The sequence below is a fragment of the Xiphophorus maculatus genome, chromosome 23, assembly GCF_002775205.1.
Source record: "Xiphophorus maculatus strain JP 163 A chromosome 23, X_maculatus-5.0-male, whole genome shotgun sequence".
Taxonomy (NCBI): domain Eukaryota; kingdom Metazoa; phylum Chordata; class Actinopteri; order Cyprinodontiformes; family Poeciliidae; genus Xiphophorus; species Xiphophorus maculatus.
In genome coordinates this window covers 17,062,303-17,082,329 of record NC_036465.1, presented here as the reverse complement: position 1 = coordinate 17,082,329, position 20,027 = coordinate 17,062,303, and the positions used below count along the sequence as shown (strand labels likewise).

The window sequence follows — 20,027 nt, the reverse complement described above, 5'->3', positions numbered from 1 at the left end:
AATTAGTTGTAGTAGTTAATTTTGGAGAGGTTAGTAGTTAATTTTTATAATTATATATATATATATATAACCCTAAGTTTTATAATACTCTGTGCATTTTGCCCTTCATGTCTGTACAAAACTAATAATTGATTTGATATTTTCATCATCCCTGTGCATTATTTTTTCCATTGGCTGAAATAACATGTCTTAAAATATTACATTCAAAATTCTGAGCCAATATCCCTAAAAAAAGTTTAAGTGCGTTTAACACTTTGTTACATCCAAGAGTATTATTAAATAATTAAGTACGTTTTAAAAGAAAGCTGTTACATTTTCAAACTTGGTGCGTTTTTAGTCCCATTTTCTTTTATTTAGTGTTATCTGAATACAAGAAAATGATTCATGCTGTCTTACGTTACAGCATAAAGCATGCTGCAACTTAATGGTTTTATTGAAATTTTAATGAAAAAGCAAAGAAACAAAACCTTTCCAAGCATTTGCAAATAATACTGAACACTGTATATTATGTAAATTCTGACACAGCCCTGTAATCACATACAACTGGCTTCAATGGCCAACATTCTGCATCATTTCATAGCAACGCTATGCGGATGATTGATTTTGCCTTAGTGTATCCCTCTTCAGGATAGCAACAGCATCTTCATCCATTTGCCTTTTTGTTTGGGGGAGTCACCGGGGAAAGCCTTAGTAGCGCAGTAAGCCAATCAATAAAAGCTTAAGCAGATAGGTCACACCTCCTTAGTCAAAATCCATCCAATCAGCGTGCTTCTTTATTAGATGGGCGTTCCCATCCCCCACCCACCCTTTTAACACTGCCCTACCAAAGCTGTGTGGTTGCGCGAAGTGAATGACGTCTCTGAATTTGCGGGCCGCCGACGCAGGGCTGGGTTTCCATTTTCACAGCGACTTTCGGGGGGGTTCATCAACATGGAGCCGGAGATGGAAGACAAAACGGTGGAACTGATGGTAAGATCAAATCCAGTGTTAGCACGCCACACATCCGACAAGGTAGCTGTCAGGCTTTTGTTTGGTGAAGGCGCCGAGGCTCGATTCGACGATAGGAGTGAACTGAAGCGGCTTGTCGAGAGAGGTGGAGGAGAAAGGAGGGGGACCAGAAATCAAGAGAGGGAGGGCCTGAACATATCGGTACATTTCGCTACGAATGTTTAACACACCGATGGTCAAACAAGAGCTTCGGGCGGTCATTTAAAACATATTAAATGTGTGTTGTTTTGAGACGAGGTTATAACTAATGACGGAGTAGTAGGGCTTATAACTGGTCGTCGCCGGAAGACTGGTGAGAATTCTTGGTGTAGTGTTCACTGCGGTGACGCTGCGCCACTTTAACAGGGCCCTGTCTGATACTTATCTAGCTACCCGGCTAACACTGGCTAAGAGGCGACGAACCACGTCAATATACGCTTAACGCTTTTATACTATGTTGTTTGTGGTCAGACTTCACACATTGTAGCATTTTTGGCGGTCAACCAGATATACAAAAGCACAACTACAGGTAGCGACTATCGTCACAAAATGCTCATCGTCTGTTTATATTTCTAAAGTGCGTAGAAGGAAGTGTACTGCCTTTTCATTCACATAGCTATCCCACTGTCAGCGAGCATTAGCATCTAGCTTCGGAGCTAGCGGGCTAAATATACCTCGCGTTCTTCACAGACATCTCCATACTGAAAAGCGAATATTTGTACCTATGGCTATGGTACCTATGTAGCTATTGCCTTAATATCCGTTTTATTTAAAAAATATGATATTTAGGTAACCGTTAACGCATTTTTTATTAGGCTTCTCTGTGAGCTAGATAGCTAGCTAGCCTATATTAGCTTAACAAATGTTAGCTAAGATTAACATTACAGGGGCCGTAGTTGGAGAAAAATGCATCAGCTTTTTTATAATTTAAAAACACACTTTTCTTTTCATTAAACGCAAACATAAAATAACTAATATACAATTCTTTGGATAGATATTACACATTAGAAGTACCGAACGACTCTCGGTTCCTCTTGTAATAAAATCCAAACCTACCGCACATAGCCCAGTATGTCAAATTATATTATTTTATAATAATAGTACGTTGCTTAGTAAATATTCGACAGCTGTTTTGTTACCTTATCCCAAGACAGAGAACCTTTTCCGAGTTCAGAGAAATATTATTTAGCAAATGACGTGTGAACTTGATTAATTGAAGTATTGTGCTCTTAATAGAAGTTTCTGTGCTCTTTACACGTAATTGTGACATTTCAAGAACCCTGTGACAAGATCTAATGCATAAAACTACAAATGGATTCGGGAACAAATGTTCTAAACCTGCAGATGTAGAAAGAATTGCTTGTTTAAGTTCTTATTCACATCTGTTGTTTATAGACTTTGATTTTCCACTTCCTTATTTTCTTAAATTAGGTATCAAGAAATTTACACATGGAACTGAAAAACTCTTTAGGTTGAGTGGACAGAAGATTTTAAGGCCTGGCAGCAATTTTGAATCCTGCCTAGTTTGTGTCTTTGTGATTGGTTTGATTATATTTATTTATTTATTTATTTGTCCTGGTGTTATCCACTAACCACTCATGAGAGTGGGGATGGCAGAACAGTGGGTGGGGTTTCTGTCGACATAAAAATGAAAATATTCTACAATTAATCCCGTTGCCCCTCCCTCTCCTCTACCTATCTCCACCTTATTCATGTCTATTAATGCTTTGGTATGTGTGTATGTGTGTGTTTACCAGTCTGTATCTTTTGTGTGAATGAGTGTGTGTTCCTACGCTCACTGTGCCAAATGTGTGTGTAGCTCTAATACTGGTTTTTCCCTTCACTATCCCCCCCACCTCTTCCCCTTTTTCTCTCCTCACCTTTGATGGTTAAACACTCGCCCTCTCTCAATTTCAAACCAAACCCTGTTTATTTACCCATTAATTTTATATTCTTGCACTGAAACCATAATTCACTTGTCCTGTTGTTCACCAACTCAACCACTTCACCCATCTGTTCATACATTGACTTATCCATTCACTAAAATTATTTGGCTTCCTTCAATCAACTCTCCTCATCATCCTTCCTCTTCTGTTTTCTTTACGACCCATCTCTGGTTTCCTGCTCTTCCTTTTCTCTTCCTCCCTCACCCTGTACACTTCGTTCTCCTCTTCCCTTCCTCCCTTCCTCTCTCTCTTTCACACAGTGCTCTGTGCCTCGCTCTCTCTGGCTGGGCTGCTCCTCGGTGGCTGAGAGTTTGTGTGCACTCAGGTGCCTGCAGAGCATCCCCTCCACCCGGGCTCACAACCAGGTTCTGCCTCTCTCCTCTTAATTCTGCTACTCCCCCCTTTCTCCCTTCCTCCCTCGCCATCTCTTCATTCTTTCAGTTTTTACTTTGACCTCTCCACATGACTGCTCATGCCACCCTGGTCCAGACAGACAGCACCCACTCACAGTCCACATTATCATCCAACCTTCTCTTCTCCTTTTCCCCTGCTCAGCTTTTGGGTTCTTCTCTGGTTCCTTTCTCTCGCTCCTGCTAGTAGCCCAATTTTTGCCAAGAAACAAAGCTGCTTGTTATAAAACTAGATATTAGATAAGCTGAATATTCTCAAAATATTGAGGTACTTCAAAGGGAATCGAGAAAGTACTCCCATGGCTACCAGAGAATAACCTTGCATTGAGGAGTAATAATTTCTCTCCTACCTGGAGGTGTGAGGGTCGAGGTGGGGGGGGCTCCTTAAAGCTCTGACAGGCTACATGCTTGCTTGCTTGCCTGCCTGGCACAACCTGGTCAGTTTTTGATTTGTTCGTCCTCATCTTCTTCTGCTCTGCATGATCATGAACACCAACAAGACCATCCCAGCTGTGTCTCCTGTCTGCTTTGGTAAATGTTGAAGGGCTCCAGGTTTTACAAAAAAAATACCAGTTCAGGTTTTAAAACTTTTTTTTTTTTTTTTTTACACCAAGATTAGTAAAATCAAGTTATAAAGATGCACCGAACAGAATTGTGACCAATTTCCAATATTTGGTTTTGTAAATATTTGTCAGTATTTTGGTTTCTCTATAAATAGGTATTAAAAGCCTCTTTCACTACTTTATTTTCCTCTGCTTCCTGCTGTGAGCATTATTCGTATTGGGAATGTCACAATTTTTTGAGTTTTATCTTGTATTATCAGCTAACTAAATATTTACCATACTTTTAGAATTTATTAAAGCAAACTAAGGGCACAAAAAGCTCAAAACCTTTGTTTCGTCCTGCTTTAAGTTTCGCTTTCCTGCATCTTGAATAAACCACAAGCATCTAAATGTCATCAAAGCACAGTTTCCTTTTAAATAGCTTCTGACACCTTGTGTCTTTCCTCTCGCTTCATTCTGTAACTCTTCCCTCAGTACGTCATGTTCTGTATCAGTAGACGTAGAGTGTTTGTATCCAGTATGGTGATTTTATTAATCATTTTCAGTTTTTTAACTGCTGGTCACTGGACAGGACCAATCAATCCAAAATTGCCCAATTTTGTATAGCAGACTGTTCTTTTCGGTGCATCTCAACAGAAGAGGCACATTATTTAACTGTTCCAGCGCTTATAAACCAGAATACTGATGACTTCTGTTTTGCCACAGTAGCACTACCTGTCATTTTATTACCACCTCATTGTTTTTTGCTTACTTTTTTTTTTTTTTTTCTCCAATCAAAGCCATTTTTGTGGTGTGGCTCTGACTCACCACAAGAATTACAAAGAATAGTAATGACTCATTTCAAGGTAAAGCATTTGTGTGTGTCTTTTTTATTCCAATAAGAATGTGACTGTTGAGCTGTATGTCATTTAGTTTTCAGTTCACTCTGTTCTGTTCAGTGTTCTGCTAATTTCAAAGAACCAGCACGATCACGCCAGCGTTCGGCGAACATTTTAGTACTACAGATGCAATTTTGACTGTTTTAAAAGGATAACCTAATCTAACATCAAGAGTTGGGAGCTTTGGACACACGCAAACGTGTAAGCAGCAATCTGTGATATGTTGCAAACACAAAGTTGATCAGTATTGTTTAAAAGTATGTCTTAATATCACAAAAGTTTGACTTTTTAATGTTTTTTTTCCCCTGCTAGTAGTTCCATGATATTCCATATAACCATCTTTCAAAAATATGTTTCAGTGCCATTATTTGTAGTGACACTACTAAATGTAACTCTTTACATGCATTGCTCATTTTAATAATGGTTGCAGTTTTTAAGCTGTCTGTTTTTGATTTGACAGTATGCACAATCAAATTTATGCCATAAAGGCTAGGATGAATTTGTCAGTACTTTTATATTGTCACTTTAACGTCATTGCAATAAATACTAATTATTGTAATAAAATGTGAAGTGCCTAACGCCCATCCTTGATCAGAATGCAGCTGGACTTTGTCATCATACAAGTTATGATGAAAGTAATTTTATAAATTTGTGACTGTTGCATAACAATCTGTGAAGTCCATGTGAGCTAAAACAATCTTACGTAATAAATATATATCTTAAAGGAGCTTCTAACTCTTCTGTCGGTAATGATTTGGTAAATAAACCATTTCCCATTGTAAACGATATAACTGAATAATAACAATAATACATTTTAGCCAGATTCCTTGCTAGAAATTGTTAGGATCTTTTCTTTGTCCTACTTTCTTCTTTCTCTGCTGCCATGCTTGAGTTAGTGCCAATGAAATACCCATAATTTTGCGATTTAATTTCCTGTCCAGACTACTTAGCCCACGTCACAGACCAGCAAACAGATTCCTTTTGTTTTAGACTCTTCGTTTGTTTCACTTCGTGTGTGTGTGCGTGCGTGTGTGTAGATACGGTTGTTTGTTGCGTTCACTTATCTGAAATCTCAGCGGTAACCTGTCTGTCCTTGGCTGCATTTGTGATACTTCTTTTTCAAAGCTCTGTCCACACTGCTGCCTTCCTAAATGCCTAAAGTTGCTTTTACAGACTGTAATAAAGGGCTTCACTAAGCTTTGCCTTCTTTGTGTTTTTTGTGTCTTTTTTTCTACAGACCACATCAGGGATGGAGTCACAGACCTTAGTGGATGACCTGTCGCCAAAGAAGACTACAATGGTGAAGGTGTGTCTGGAAATAACTTAATATCACATCTCAATTTTGGATAAAATATACCATGTTTGTACAACCCCAATATAAAAATGAATGTGGCATATAAAGTTGTTTTTTTTGTTTGTTTGTATAGTGTATTGATACCATCAGGAAAAGATAATGTAGCTTCTATGGCAATTGCTTTTGAATTTAAGGAAAACACCAGCATTGGTGTCAAACACTTTGTGAGATTTTAGTGAAAGTTAACAGAATGTTGTACAAATTGCTAAAATATAATGCTCATAATGTTTAGCACAAGTACATCCCGAAGGCTTGGGGTAATAGAAAAGTGCTATTCCTACCTGGGCCTAAAATTTGACCCCATTAATGCGTTTTTACACGGGTACATGCTGTTTGACCTCAAGGGGGTAAAAGTTGGCCACAGGAAATGACTTGGAAAATGTTCCTTTAGTCAAAACATTCCTTAGGTTAATTTTTGTAGTTATTGTAGGTGTTGAAATAAAATTATAATTTAAAAAAGCCACTACACTTTCTAAATATAGTTTATTGAGGCTTGAAGAAACCTTGTGTCAACAGACGCAATGAAAATGGAGTCCAGTTCAAACAAGCTCATTTGGCATCAGGATATTGGTATCATTAGATGGATAGGATTTACTCTGTTCCACTGATAACATGACACTGTTTGAAACTAAAAACAAAAAGCCAAGTTTTCACATACACCAGATTTATCTCTGCTTACATAAATTGTATGTATTTGAACTCTTATGAAAATGCTATAAACTAAGCAGAATAAGCAGGGGACATTTCACTAATCAGCTTTTCCTATTGTTTTTCAGCTTACTAACGGTCCTGTAATAGGGTCTCGCAAGCGTCCATCAGAAGGGAACTATGAGAAGGAGAAGGAACACTGCATCGCCTTGTTTGACCAGTGGTCAGAGGCCGACCAAGTGGAGTTTGTCGAGCGGCTGATATCCCGTATGTGCCACTACCAGCACGGCCACATCAACTCCTACCTCAAACCCATGCTGCAGAGGGATTTCATCACTGCATTGCCAGGTACAAATGTGCAATAATGCAACACGGTTACAACTTTTAATAAGCCTGGTGTTCGCTAACCTGTAAATTGAGTTTTAAATCATCTGAATTGAAAACATTTGAAAGCTGTTTAACAGAAAATAACATTGTAAGTTTGTGCTGGAAAATTACTCAATACATTTGCAGAACTGCTGGAAAAAAAAGCAAAAACGCAGCCATTGGCAAACAAAAATTGACTTGACAGAATTGTATTAATTTGCTGCCTTGGCTTGTTCACACTCACCTCTGTTCCCTCTGTCCAGCCCAAGGCTTGGATCACATTGCAGAGAACATCCTGTCTTTTCTGGATGCACGTTCGCTTTGCGCTGCAGAGCTGGTATGTAAAGAGTGGCAGAGGGTAATCTCTGAGGGTATGCTGTGGAAGAAGCTCATTGAGCGAATGGTCCGGACCGACCCGCTTTGGAAAGGCCTGTCTGAAAGACACCAGTGGTGAGGATAAAAGCAAAACCATTTTTTATAGCAATAAAGGATGTTAGTTGTTAGTCTTGTATTTTCAAAGGAGTTAGATAAAAGAAACATCAAGACTACTGTAAAATATTACTTATTCTTGTCTTCAGTTTGTTAAAGGTAAAATAAATTCCACTAAAAACAGTATTTGCCTTTCTTATATTGTATATTTTTTTTTCATACCCCAGGGAGAAATATTTGTTCAAGAACCGCACATCAGAAATCCCGCCCAACTCCTACTATCACTCTCTTTATCCTAAGATCATTCAAGACATAGAGGTAAGGCATAATTTAATTTATTATTTTAAAAGATTATTTATTAGTTCAGTTTTAATTTAAAATGTTAAAATGCTGTTTTTGTGCTTATGACATTTTATCCACCCTCATTTAAAAAAAATGGCTGTTTTACATAAATGGTGTCCAGAGGAATAAAAAACTACACATTTAATTGTTAGTTTGAAATGTACATAATTTACTTGCATTCATTTTTTATTTCTGTTTGGGAAGTTTATTGGAGTCATTTATTGTAATATCCCCATATCTTTGATTTAGGGTATTTAGATACAACCCTTTTTTTGTAACCATCTGTGAGACTCAATAGTAAGATTCCTCTGGCTTCTGATCTGGACTCGCTGCTCAGTTGAGTAATAGAGGCTCGCTACAAATATTTTTGTGGAGCTTGTGCAAGCGTTATCTACAAGAAGTAAATTTTGTATAGTAAGACTCCACCTTGGCTGGTGTGCGATGTATTAAGAGCAATTCATGTTTCTTGCTCTTTTCACTTTGCTGGCAGAGCTTACAGCCAAGAAAGACCAAATGTTGCAAGTTAAGTGCAGCATAAATCAGAGGATCAAAGGTTCCGTACATCAGAATAAGTTACTAGTCAGAGACTGCTTATTATTGAACATAAATATGTTTTGCTCTCGTCAGCAAAAAATGATTCTAGTTATTATTATTATTATCTGCCTTTCTTGTTATTGCTTATTCTGTGTGACTTCAGCACAAATTTTAATATTGATGCTACACTAAAATGAACTCTGTTGCTATGATGGATTAACAAAATATTACATTTTTAATATTTAATTAATTAATTTAATATTTAATTTAATTTTTGGTGGTATTGTTAAACGTAACAATGACGTTCACATTCCAGGAATTCACTTTCTTGATATTTTAGTGATGGCACCTGTTTTTTTTTTTTTCTTTTTTGTTTTATGAATGTTTGTTTATTTTGTTGTTCTTGTGTTTCCTTCCTCTTTGCAGACAATTGAGGCTAATTGGCGATGTGGCAGACACAACTTGCAAAGGATTCAGTGTCGCTCAGAAAACAGTAAAGGTGTTTATTGTCTCCAGTACGATGATGAGAAGATCATCAGTGGCCTTAGGGACAACTCCATCAAGGTATCCCCATCCTCCCACCCGCCTCTTTTTTTTTTTTTTTTTTTTTTTTTTTACACATATTGATATGAATGCCACATAATTCAGATCACTAATGGAACCACATTTAAGTTGCTTAAGGGAAAAGAAAAAAGAATGTCTGCATACGCTTTTTCAAAGATGACATTAGGTTTAATACTTTGACTAATATTCATATAGCCAACATGTACAATACATTTTGTTTACTCTCCAATTTGCAGATTTTTCTTTGGAATGTAACTTAATATTATTTGTACTCGCTGCTCAGTTGAACTGTTGACATAAGCAGCTATAACTGCTTTTAGACAGGGTCTCAAGTATTCACAGATTTTAACCATTCACAGGCAGCTGTGGTCCCTAATTTCTAATTTCATTCATCTTTCCAATATAAAGCCAGTTGGTCAGAAATAGAGTAAATGTTTGTCCCCCAGTAGGGAAATTAAAGTGCATCAGCAGCTAAAGTTCAGCACTACACTTAACTTGAATAGTTTTACAGAGTAATTGTAGGCTTCCCAACCTGTTTTCTTGAACTGAGACAGTTAAACACATTGTTGATATGTTTCTGTCTGCCTCACTGGTCCACATGGACACATTGAAGTAATTAACATTGATCCCAATGGCTTTGTTTGGTACCACCAGCAAAGGAGAACCAAATGTGTTGCCCAAAGCAGTTCAGCATTCTCAGCACAGTTGATTTAGTCAAGCCAGTGTTTATGTATTTAGAAATGAAATGTTGTTCTGGCGCAGAGTAACTTACCTCCTTCTTGTCTGTGGTGCCTAGCTGAAACACCAGGTACTTTAGACCAGGCACTAGTGAATTATGGGATAAAAGGATTCGGCTCTGGTGTTGTCCTGAGCCAAGAGACGACAAGGGGTTAATGGTGGGAGGCGAGAAGTGACTCTTAAATTTTATGGAGGAGGCTGACACATGGCCATTGAAGACCCTGATGGCTCTGATTTGCATGCAGAGCAGTAGAGAAATGGAGCATAAACAGTGAAAGGACATGGCTGCATGAACAGGCCATTCTTGGCGTGACCCAAATCTGCACCGTTTGCAAAACCACATATTCTTTCTCTTTCACAGTGTCCTTCCCTGCCAGAATCTCCCCTTCACACACTCATCTTCTTCCTTCTCTTGCTTTTCGTTCGCAGATCTGGGATAAACAAACACTGGAATGTCTGAAGGTACTGACCGGCCACACAGGCTCAGTATTGTGTCTCCAGTATGATGAGAGAGTCATCGTCACTGGGTCTTCTGATTCGACTGTCAGGTATGACAAACTTATTACTGCAGCAAGAACAGCATGTATTTTTGATTCTGATTAGATAGTAAGCATTGGACTGAAAGGCATTGTCGCACTAAAACACAAAGACTTCGAACTAAAAATTGTAACGAGTGGATAATGTAACTGAAGTACGGTATCATTCATATATTGATACACAGATACACACTTGCTTATGGTAAGTGAGAAAACACAGGTGAGTGAGTGCTTGAGTTGGTGCTTGAAGTATCAGTCGCTTTTCTTGTACTCATGACAATCATTTCGAAAACAGTTTCTTTCATTTACAGATAGTTTTAAAAGTCAAGGATTAAACTCCACGGCAGCCACAACCATGGAATTTAAGATAAATCAGTGGGAGTCTTTAAAATATTTTCTTTTTTCCACAAATACCAGTTAAATTTTGTTGCAGTTAATATAAATTGTCCTTGTTGCGCAGAATATTATTGCCCTTTGTAGATATGTTCGGTCAGGTTATCAGCTTGGCTACCCAAGCGTTTTTGGAAAGAGTGCTTTCCAAAAACGCCACTCTTCAAACATTTAATTTCAAAAGAATGTTGTCGTAATAGAAAGATGTCTGACACTTGTTTAGTTTGAATGCCGCAAGCTTTCAGACACCAGAATTTGGCCTTTTGGAAAAACAAATAAGTCACAAAGGGTAAGAATAATTAGCAGTAAGCAGAAATGTGTGAGGAGGGAAATGCAGCAACTTTGCTGCATAAAGGTGGAAAAAAAAAATCTCTTTTCTCCACAGTTTTTTTCTTTGGCATCTTATTGAAAGAACTTCAAGCTGCTACAATTGTATAGATTTTCTTGGTGCTATATAAAATTTTTATAAAATGCTTTTAATACTGAAAACAAAGACTTTGTCTGCAGGTTATTTGTATGTAGCGGAAGGTCTGTAAGAACTATGTATTTATGGTCATTTGGATTTTTATCTTCCTACATTTCTTTGTTTTACAAATTTGTATTAAAACTCATAATAAACTCAGTGACATAAAAACAAAGGCAGTTTGGTTGTATAATTCACATCAGTCGCTATAACTCATTAGCCTGAAAACGATTAGTTTTTTTTCTCTTTTGAGCAACTCTATTAACGTCGTAGACACACCCTATCACTTTTCTACACACTGATCCGTCATAATATTAGGACAATTGATTATCTAAAATGGGATCAACCTGGTGTTGCCACTAAGATTAGACATTTGTCACTGACCTGAACTTTTTGCTGAGTAATTACACTCGCATGGCAGCATTCCTCCCCCAGTAAGACTAGAGATCCCCCATCCGCAAAAAACCCCACTGGTACTTGGGAATTACAGAAACCTGTTTGGTGTTTACTTTGCCTCCAAACTCGCTAAATGCAACATCCTAATAGGATGAGACGGTGTCTGACACACTCACCATGAAATGCTTTATACGTTTTTCCCCAAAATTATTTTTAATTAGTCTTTTAAAAGCTGATGGTAAACATATATATTTGGGATCAATTATGTTTAATAGGTATTTGTTTTTATATAGGTATTTAGACTTTACCTGCCAGTTTTGTTTTAAATTGATTTATTTTTGTAATTTTGTAATTAGATCATTTAGTTGACAAATCCGCTTTAAAATGTTTATTTTGGCAGTTCCAGTTATTTATTTGCAAACCTATTCACTTTTTATGTTTCTTGTTTCCTGCTTCATAAACTTGTTGTGCTGCTTTAAACGACGTAATAGTTGATGACTAATTCTACTGCAGCGCGCATCGCTGAGCTCAGGACTCTCCCACATGGCTGAATGTAGAGCATCACATCAGACATCAGGGAGCCCCCAGTGGCTGATGGGGTCAGACTTTCACTGTGTTAATGCAAAGCTGAAAAATATTTTTTTTCTAAAACCCATAGTGGTTAGACCTTATTCAACATTATTGCATCTTATGCATTGAATTCCTTTTAAATTGACTGATTTGCTCCCATTTTCTGGATCAAGGAAATCATAGGACCACGGTCACTAAGCAATCCATTCTGTCAAATATGCAATACCTCAGCAAATACTCAAATGTTTTTCATGCCCACTTTTGACGCCTGTTCTTGTAGCAAAGCTCAGTATATTAATCAGATAAAGTAAAGTCAAAGTTCTGAACCTATATTTTATCATTTCACTTGTTTCTCACCCATTTTTATGACAAGTTTTAACAATTATATAGATGTACATCTGGGTACAATCCAAACCTATCTTCCAGGAAAATTATTAAACAAACTGAAAGTCCACAGTGTGCCGAATGGTAAGCTGTTAGCTGTTTAGCTGACAGGATGTTTGTGGTTGCTATGAGTATGACAACATGACTAGATTTAAAGAGCAAATGCTGTTGGAAAGCCACAAATGGGAAATTTTTCTGCTGTGCTAGCAGAGGTGCCTTGCATGACAAATTTGCATGAAAATTATTCACTGAAGTCTTTCTACAGAGTCAAATGGAAAGTGTAGTTAAATTACAAAAAAAGCAATAACGTATAGCTTTTTTTATGATGGTACAATTTTCCCCAAAATAGGATGTATTAGGAAACTGTTCGTTTACTCCTAATTGTTAACACGCAGCTTGGCAATAACCACATTTAGAAGAAACAGGATATGAATATTAAAGTTTACTCATTCAAAGCTGTTGCTAAAGATTTTTGTATATGTTTCACTGCAGGTACTCAAAGGCTTGGTGTGGGTTTTTATGTTGACATATGCTTGGCTACTGCACACAGAAGCTCAATTTTAATTCTTGTTACTTCACACTTCAGCCGTGCCTGCTGGATAATATCCAAGGAAAATATGACCTCACTTCCCTAGCAACAGCTTGACGGGCACTTTGTGTGGAGGTTTAGTTGTCAGGTTTTCCAATGTGTTTTGCATTTGATTCTCAGTGCCCAGCGGTGCAGTTAGGCAATAAGCAGCTGTGGGTTCACACATGCAAACTCTTTGCAGTTGTTTGGTATTGGCGCTTGTCTGCTTGGTAGAAACAGTAAACAGGTTTCTTTCACACACATCTCCATTTGTGTTTTTCTGTTTCATGTCTTCCCACTTTATATTTTCTTATCTTTTTTCCAACCATTTTTCCTGCTGTCATCTTATTTTTCTTTCCTTCTCAATTCTGCTCCCATTATTCTTATTTCTTCCCTTTTTCACAAATTTTCACTCATCATCTTCTTTTCTGTCTTATCCTATTCCATTTTATCCTGTCATTTAGAGGTGGCCACTGATTTTCAGATTTTCAAATAAAATTAATTGGTCTGTAAAGGTATTTGGTTGTAATGTATTGCTGCTAACATTAGGTGGCAGTAATGTCATTAGCTTGCCTTTCAAAAGAAGACTAGCTGCACTACTTGCCATTGTCAAGTCACAAATTATCCCTAAGAAGAGAAAACATGTTAATCGGAAGACAACAGTTTTTAATAAACTATCTCTGGTCTCTTAGTGAATGTTTGTGTTAGGTTTTTTATTTCTGGAAAACCACACTGGGAAGAACTTCTTTACTTTTTTGCTTTTGTCCTCCTTTTATCTCCTATTTATGAAAAATAAGTGTTGTGAAACTTGATAAACAAGGAATGCATGCTGTTGGAATAAAACCATCAGATTCATGGACATATTGTGTAACATTTCGTAGGTTATTATTTTGCTGTGGATCAGTTTGGCAGGTTTTATTTCATGTACTGTGCAGTAAAGCTTTACATTCAGTAATAATGGACCACTTAGATAGACCAATGATATGGCCTGATATTGATCTTACTTTTTTAATTTCTCCAGCTCAGGGAGAGTGGTGGGTTTGCCATACTGTTAGAAAGATACAGATGATGTGGATTAATTCTAATTGACAGTCATTGTATTGTTTTTCTGATTCTATTCAGCTCTGCCTCTCATAAAAGCTGTATATCATCAGATATAACAAAAACGTTTCTAGTTTTTGGATACTCTAGGAAACCTAATGCTGGTGCAGGTTGTTTATCTCAGGCATGAAAAATGCTTCTTGCTGTTAAATTGGACTAAAATAAAGATTTTTTTTTTTTTTTTAAACAATCTGCTGTCCACCTGCCAGGTGCAAGTTTCCACATGAAATGAAATGCAAAACAACCAACATGGGATGGAAATGGTGAAGCTATCATCACCATATGCTTTAGTGTGTTTTTAATGGCAGGACTTAATGCAAAGATTATCACATCATCAGTTAGAAAAATAAATAAATAAAAAACAACTGTCCAAGGAACGATATTCAGATATTTTTTTTTTTTTGTTTATTTGTCTATTTACCACCTTCTGCCGGTCTCTCTGTACGTCTCTGCAGGGTCTGGGAAGTCACGACGGGTGAGGTACTCAACACGCTGATCCATCACAACGAGGCTGTTCTTCACCTGCGATTCGCAAATGGTCTCATGGTCACCTGCTCCAAGGACCGCTCGATTGCAGTGTGGGACATGGCCTCACCTACCGACATCAGCCTGCGGCGCGTCCTTGTTGGACATCGTGCTGCTGTCAATGTCGTTGACTTCGATGATAAATATATTGTGTCTGCCTCAGGGGACCGCACCATCAAGGTGGGCTAATAAAATGAGTTATTTTGTCGTCTTAAAATCTAAGTTTTGTTGATGCTTTCATTCAGTTTCAGTGCTTCCACGCTTTCATTACTGCTCATAAATTCAAAATGCTTTTTGTCCAACGTAGGTGTGGAGCACCAGCACCTGTGAGTTTGTGCGCACTCTAAATGGTCACAAGCGGGGGATTGCCTGTTTACAGTATAGAGATCGTCTGGTAGTCAGCGGCTCATCTGACAACACAATCCGGTATGTCTGGCGTTCCAGCACTGCTGTCTGAAATTGACTTATTTTGTTTGCAGGAGTTAGGCTAATGTGAGAAATTCTTTTGATCTGATTTGCAATATAAAATAAAAATCCTCAGAATTATACCTTTAATAAGATTGTGACATACTTGATAATTTAAAATATTTGAGTGCATTCACAAATGCACACTTGTTCATAAATTAGAAAAGGGCCATTTCACAGCTTTTTTCTTCACCCTGTAGACGTTGTTTGGTTTGTATTTTAAATAGCTGATTTAAAAGAATGTAGCTTTTCTTAAAAATAACAGTAAAAGCAGTCAACATCAGTTTTTTTTTTTTTTTTTTTGTAGAAAAACTGGTCCAGTTTTGAGTCAGAATTCATCACATTGAAATGTAGCTGCCCTTTGTTGATCCAGTAGCCATTTACTGGAACTGGAGAACAACTTTGGCGTTATCATGTTTCTCAAATTTGTAGAATTTGAGGGAAATTTGATTCTGGAAAAGTATGAAGTTTGAAACAAGTTTAGGGGAATCCTGTAAAGGTCATTCAAGCATATGTAGGGAGTGATAAAAAGACAGATGATCTAAATCAGAACATGTCTCTTTAGAAAGTCCTAACATTTTAAATACAATGACAACTGAAGTAATTTAAGATCATATTTATACTTCTACAGTGTGGGTATTGTTTTAATAAGGTTTTATAAGTAGCAGATTGCCTGAGCATTCCAACCTGAAAACAGACGACATCAGAAGAGCAACTTAAAGCTATTATTTATTATTTTAATGATGAGCTATGTTTTTATGTGTCATTCTTTCATATCTGAGCCGTTTAATGGAAGCTATTAAAGTTAATATTGTCTTCTCTTTCTGCAGGTTATGGGACATCGAGTGCGGGGCATGTTTGCGAGTGCTGGAAGGTCACGAGGAGTTGGTGCGCTGCATTCGCTTCGACAACAAAAGGATCGTCAGCGGAGCCTACGATGGGTGAGGTTTTATCAAAACTTTTTTTTTTATTTTTTAGCTGAAACTAGAATTGTTTGCTGACATTTCTGACATATTATTTCTACAGCAAAATAAAAGTGTGGGACCTGCAGGCAGCACTTGACCCACGAGCCCCTGCTAGCACATTATGTCTGCGGACTCTAGTGGTGAGCTGTTCCAATCAGTGTTTTATTTTTGTTTTTTGTTATTTTTTTAAAGCTACTTTCTAAACTAATAACCTACTAAATGGAGCCAAAAGGCAAGTCTTTAAATGCATCTTTAACATAAGTTAAGTTCAAATATTTTTTTAAAATAAAAAAAATTATTTGGCACTGCTTTCTAAATGGTGGTTTGCACATGCCACCAAGCTGTAATATCCCACTTTTAAGGACTTGTTTAAAATGATTTCATTTATTATGGTCACCCAGAAAAATGGTTTTATGGTCTAATGTAAAACTTGTTTGTATAAAACTTGTAGAAGTAGAAAAAAAAGCAGTTGGAGTGACCCTGTTAGCTGTCACTCTAACGGTTCTTGCACCTCGTTTTTCTGCAGGAGCACTCTGGCCGTGTTTTCCGCCTGCAGTTTGATGAGTTTCAGATCATCAGCAGTTCTCACGACGACACCATTCTGATCTGGGATTTCCTGAACGTCTCACCTAATGGCCAGTCAGAGGGACGATCTCCGTCCCGTACCTACACGTACATTTCTAGATAGCAGGTATCCTGAAAGCATCACTGTTCAATTTCCCCTCTCATGTTATTAGCTTACTGTGTCAATAAATTAGGTCATCATCAAAATATTTTTTAGTTTTAAGAAAATCAAATGTTTTTCCTATATCCTTATTGCACACAAAGTGACAAATTAAACTAACTTAAATTAGTCCGTTTTGATATTCTGGACTGACAGTTAATGAAAACGTTAAAAAAAAAAAAAAGAAAATCTATCACCTTCCAGAAGAAGGATAAGCCAGCAAAAGTAATTGCTAAAGAAGCTGACTATTCAGAGCAATGTATTGTAAGAAACGCAATGGGAATTTGATAGGAAGGAAAGACTGTCCATGAACAGGAGGAATTGAAGCAACTTTTGGAGGATTGTGAAGCAAAGTCCATTCAAATAGACTCCAACTACACCCAGATGTGTCTAGAACATGGGCTTGTACAAGCCTTGCAATAGGCCCACCCAGTCTATTCGCAGTGGTGTCACTATGGTTGGCTAGAACGCTGGTTTGAACACTGGTGGCTTTAAGAGGAACACCAGATCCAGAAATGGAAGTGAAATTACAGCCACTTTTAAAGCAACCTGGGTTTCACATAGCATTGATGCTGTAACCTTTTTCACAAAACATTTCTGTCATAAACCCATGAAAACGAGCCATCTCTGAGCTCCCTCTAGCCATGCATTAATCACAAGTGGATACATTGTTATTCCGCACATCTGTTATTTTTAAAATACAAGCCAGCATGACGGGATGCGTTGTTCAGCATTGAAGTCAACACTGAGCATAAAATCTGCGTTGAGAGTCTCTGCATCTCGGGGGATGAACTCAGTGTAGTAATCCTGTTGTTGGCTGACCAGCGCTCCAAATTTAAATGCTATATCTTACCTCCTTACTCTTCTTGTCAGAAAGAATTTCTGCATCTTGTTCATGGTTGTAAATTCTGCTTTTGGCCGTTTGTACAAATCATACATCATCACTACATCCGTCCATTGACCAGAGAAGGCAGCTTACCCCTGTAGAAGTCAACCAATTCCTGTAAAAAATTTTTAATTTTCATTTGCTAAAAGCTTTATCGTCCCAATTAACGATTAAATAAAGTTGTGAAATATGTTGTCTTTAATTTACTGAAATTTCCAATGATATTGTCATTTCTCCTGTTGCACTTCTGTTTTCACAAGCATCCCTTTATTTGTGCTTCTTCCCCTAGGTGGCGCAATGCATCTCACCCTTTATAGGAGGAAATCCAGGGCTGATTGGCTGATGGGTGCATCTGTTGCGAAAAGGAGCGCATCTTTTTATTTTTTTTCCTTCCTCCTTGTCATCTCTCTGTCCATCTCCCACTCAGCCCCCTCCTGCCCGTTCTGACAGACTCTTAAGCTTGTGCTCATTGCCTGCCAGTTCAGCAACGTACATACAGGCCAACACCAATGAGGATTCCCTACTGCAGAATCAACGCAACTCTCCCAAGACGTTCATCTTCTGCTACTAATTTATGTTTTGTAAAGTACACTAATGACAGTATTAATGTCAACCTGGCAAAAACCCACAAGCTCTTTTTTTTTTTTTTTTTTTTTTTTTTTGGGTCCCCTTGAAGCAAACTTAAAGCAGCTTCTGCTCCTCAGATTTTAACCCCTGCCAAAAACAGGTTTCCACAGATATGGAATTGCTTATAGATATATATTTATATATTACACAGACAAACGCAGACACAGTGGCACAGTTGGACAGAAGATGACTGGAGCTGTGATACGGGAGACAGAGACTCTTTACTCGGCTCTTAAGAAAGAAGGGAAGGATGGGAGATCGAGGGACTGAAAGAGGGAGAAATGTTGGAGAAGGTTTCCCTGCGCCTTCTCACAGAATTATGCTCCGCGTCGTCTCTCTCTCTCTGTCTTTCTCTCTGCACCCCACTCTCCCCGTACCCCACCACTTAGCCTCCCTTTCACAGCCCCTCCCACGAGGTGCACATTCGTTTGGAATAAGGGGGCACACACACTCTGAACGCGTGTGTTTTTTGTGTATTTGGACTTGTGAAAATGGCAGAACAGAGCAGAAGCGTCAGACATGCATGCGAGGTTGCCTTGGATACAGCATCCTGGTACACCTCTGCTTTTTTTCCTCTTTAATTCTTACTTTCTTACTGTTTTTTATTACTGTTATTTTCTAACTTTATTTGAGTATTTTGGTTCTTAGTACAAAGAAAATCATACTAAGCATAGTCCTTTCTCCTGCCACTCTTTCCCTGCCCTTCTCCTTATTCTTTTTACCTACTCCCCCTCCCCACTGTGTTTTTCTGTCCTTCTCACGCCATCTTTCTCTCTCCCATCATCCTAAGTGCTTGCTTTGGTAACGAGAGAAGCTGGAATTCAAGAGCTCAAAATTTAGCTGTAAACGGAGTTGTCTTGTCAAAAATTGTGTTGTATATTAAAATGATTTTTTAAAGAAAATGACCTTATTGTGAATAAAGTACTTGACAGTGGTGGAGTGTTGAGCCAACTGTAACCCTGAATGTCAGCATGTTCTCACCTGTGTGCAAGTATGTGTGCAAAGTGTGTGTTTGTGTTATGAGTGGATTTCAGTCATCCTTCCTCTCCATGTGACATACTCAGTAATGTCCCCAGTCAGGAATAGGCATTGGGAAAGGCTTAACCTTAGTTTAAGTGTTGACATGGTGAGGACTGCTTCACAGTCCTTAACCTTCTTGTGATTTTTATCGACTAGATTTCAAGGTTTAAGCGTAAAGAGGAGTATGCCTTGTTTGGGAACCTCTGAGACTTTGCTTTTTGTGGATTACAATGTCCTGTTGTCTTCAAGCCCTAACTTTTAACCCTCTATGGCATGGCGTTGCCCTCAGGCAACAAACCACATAGCTGTACCTCACATTGCTCCTTTATTTTATTTTTTGGGGGGCATGATTTTTGACATATTTTTGTCCAAAAAATAGTTCTTTTATGAATATAGTTTTTGTTTGATTTGTATTTCATTTCTCATAATCAGTGTAGACAATCTTGGTGTTCTAGACCAATGTTACCCTGAGGCAACAAACCCAAATCTGGTTCCAGGAGGTGTCAGAGTCCGATTTTATGATTGACATGTAATTAGGGACCACCAAGCTCCCAAAGAATGCAGGAAAATATTTCTTCCCCACAAAAATAAAAAGTCATGCCATAGAGGGTTAATGTGCATTAGAGTGTACAACAGCCATTTTTTAGC

General features: G+C 37.9%; 1 protein-coding gene across 2 annotated transcripts; it reads left to right on the top strand.

The window, feature by feature from the left end:
- Window positions 1–830: 830 nt before the first annotated feature.
- Window positions 831–19,293, top strand: fbxw11 (F-box and WD repeat domain containing 11). 2 transcript variants are annotated; one of them, XM_023328871.1, is made up of 14 exons: window positions 831–969; window positions 3,194–3,298; window positions 6,022–6,090; window positions 6,915–7,134; window positions 7,416–7,602; window positions 7,809–7,899; window positions 8,884–9,021; window positions 10,189–10,307; window positions 14,623–14,872; window positions 15,000–15,118; window positions 15,988–16,098; window positions 16,184–16,262; window positions 16,649–16,813; window positions 18,022–19,293. In XM_023328871.1, exons 1-13 carry the CDS (start codon window positions 931–933, stop codon window positions 16,808–16,810), a joined length of 1,689 nt encoding a protein of 562 aa, XP_023184639.1. In that variant the 5' UTR covers window positions 831–930; the 3' UTR covers window positions 16,811–16,813; window positions 18,022–19,293. The 2 variants fall into 2 exon arrangements, with proteins under 2 accessions (XP_023184639.1, XP_023184640.1); XM_023328872.1 differs by lacking the exon at window positions 3,194–3,298.
- The last annotated feature ends 734 nt before the right edge of the window (window positions 19,294–20,027 follow it).

Coding starts and splice junctions, on each gene's coding strand:
- fbxw11 (XM_023328871.1), top strand. CDS start 931: ATGGAGCCGGAGATGGAAGACAAAACGGTGGAACTGATG. Junction 7,603..7,808: donor CTGTCTGAAAGACACCAGTG/GTGAGGATAAAA, acceptor TTCATACCCCAG/GGAGAAATATTTGTTCAAGA. Junction 14,873..14,999: donor CAGGGGACCGCACCATCAAG/GTGGGCTAATAA, acceptor TGTCCAACGTAG/GTGTGGAGCACCAGCACCTG.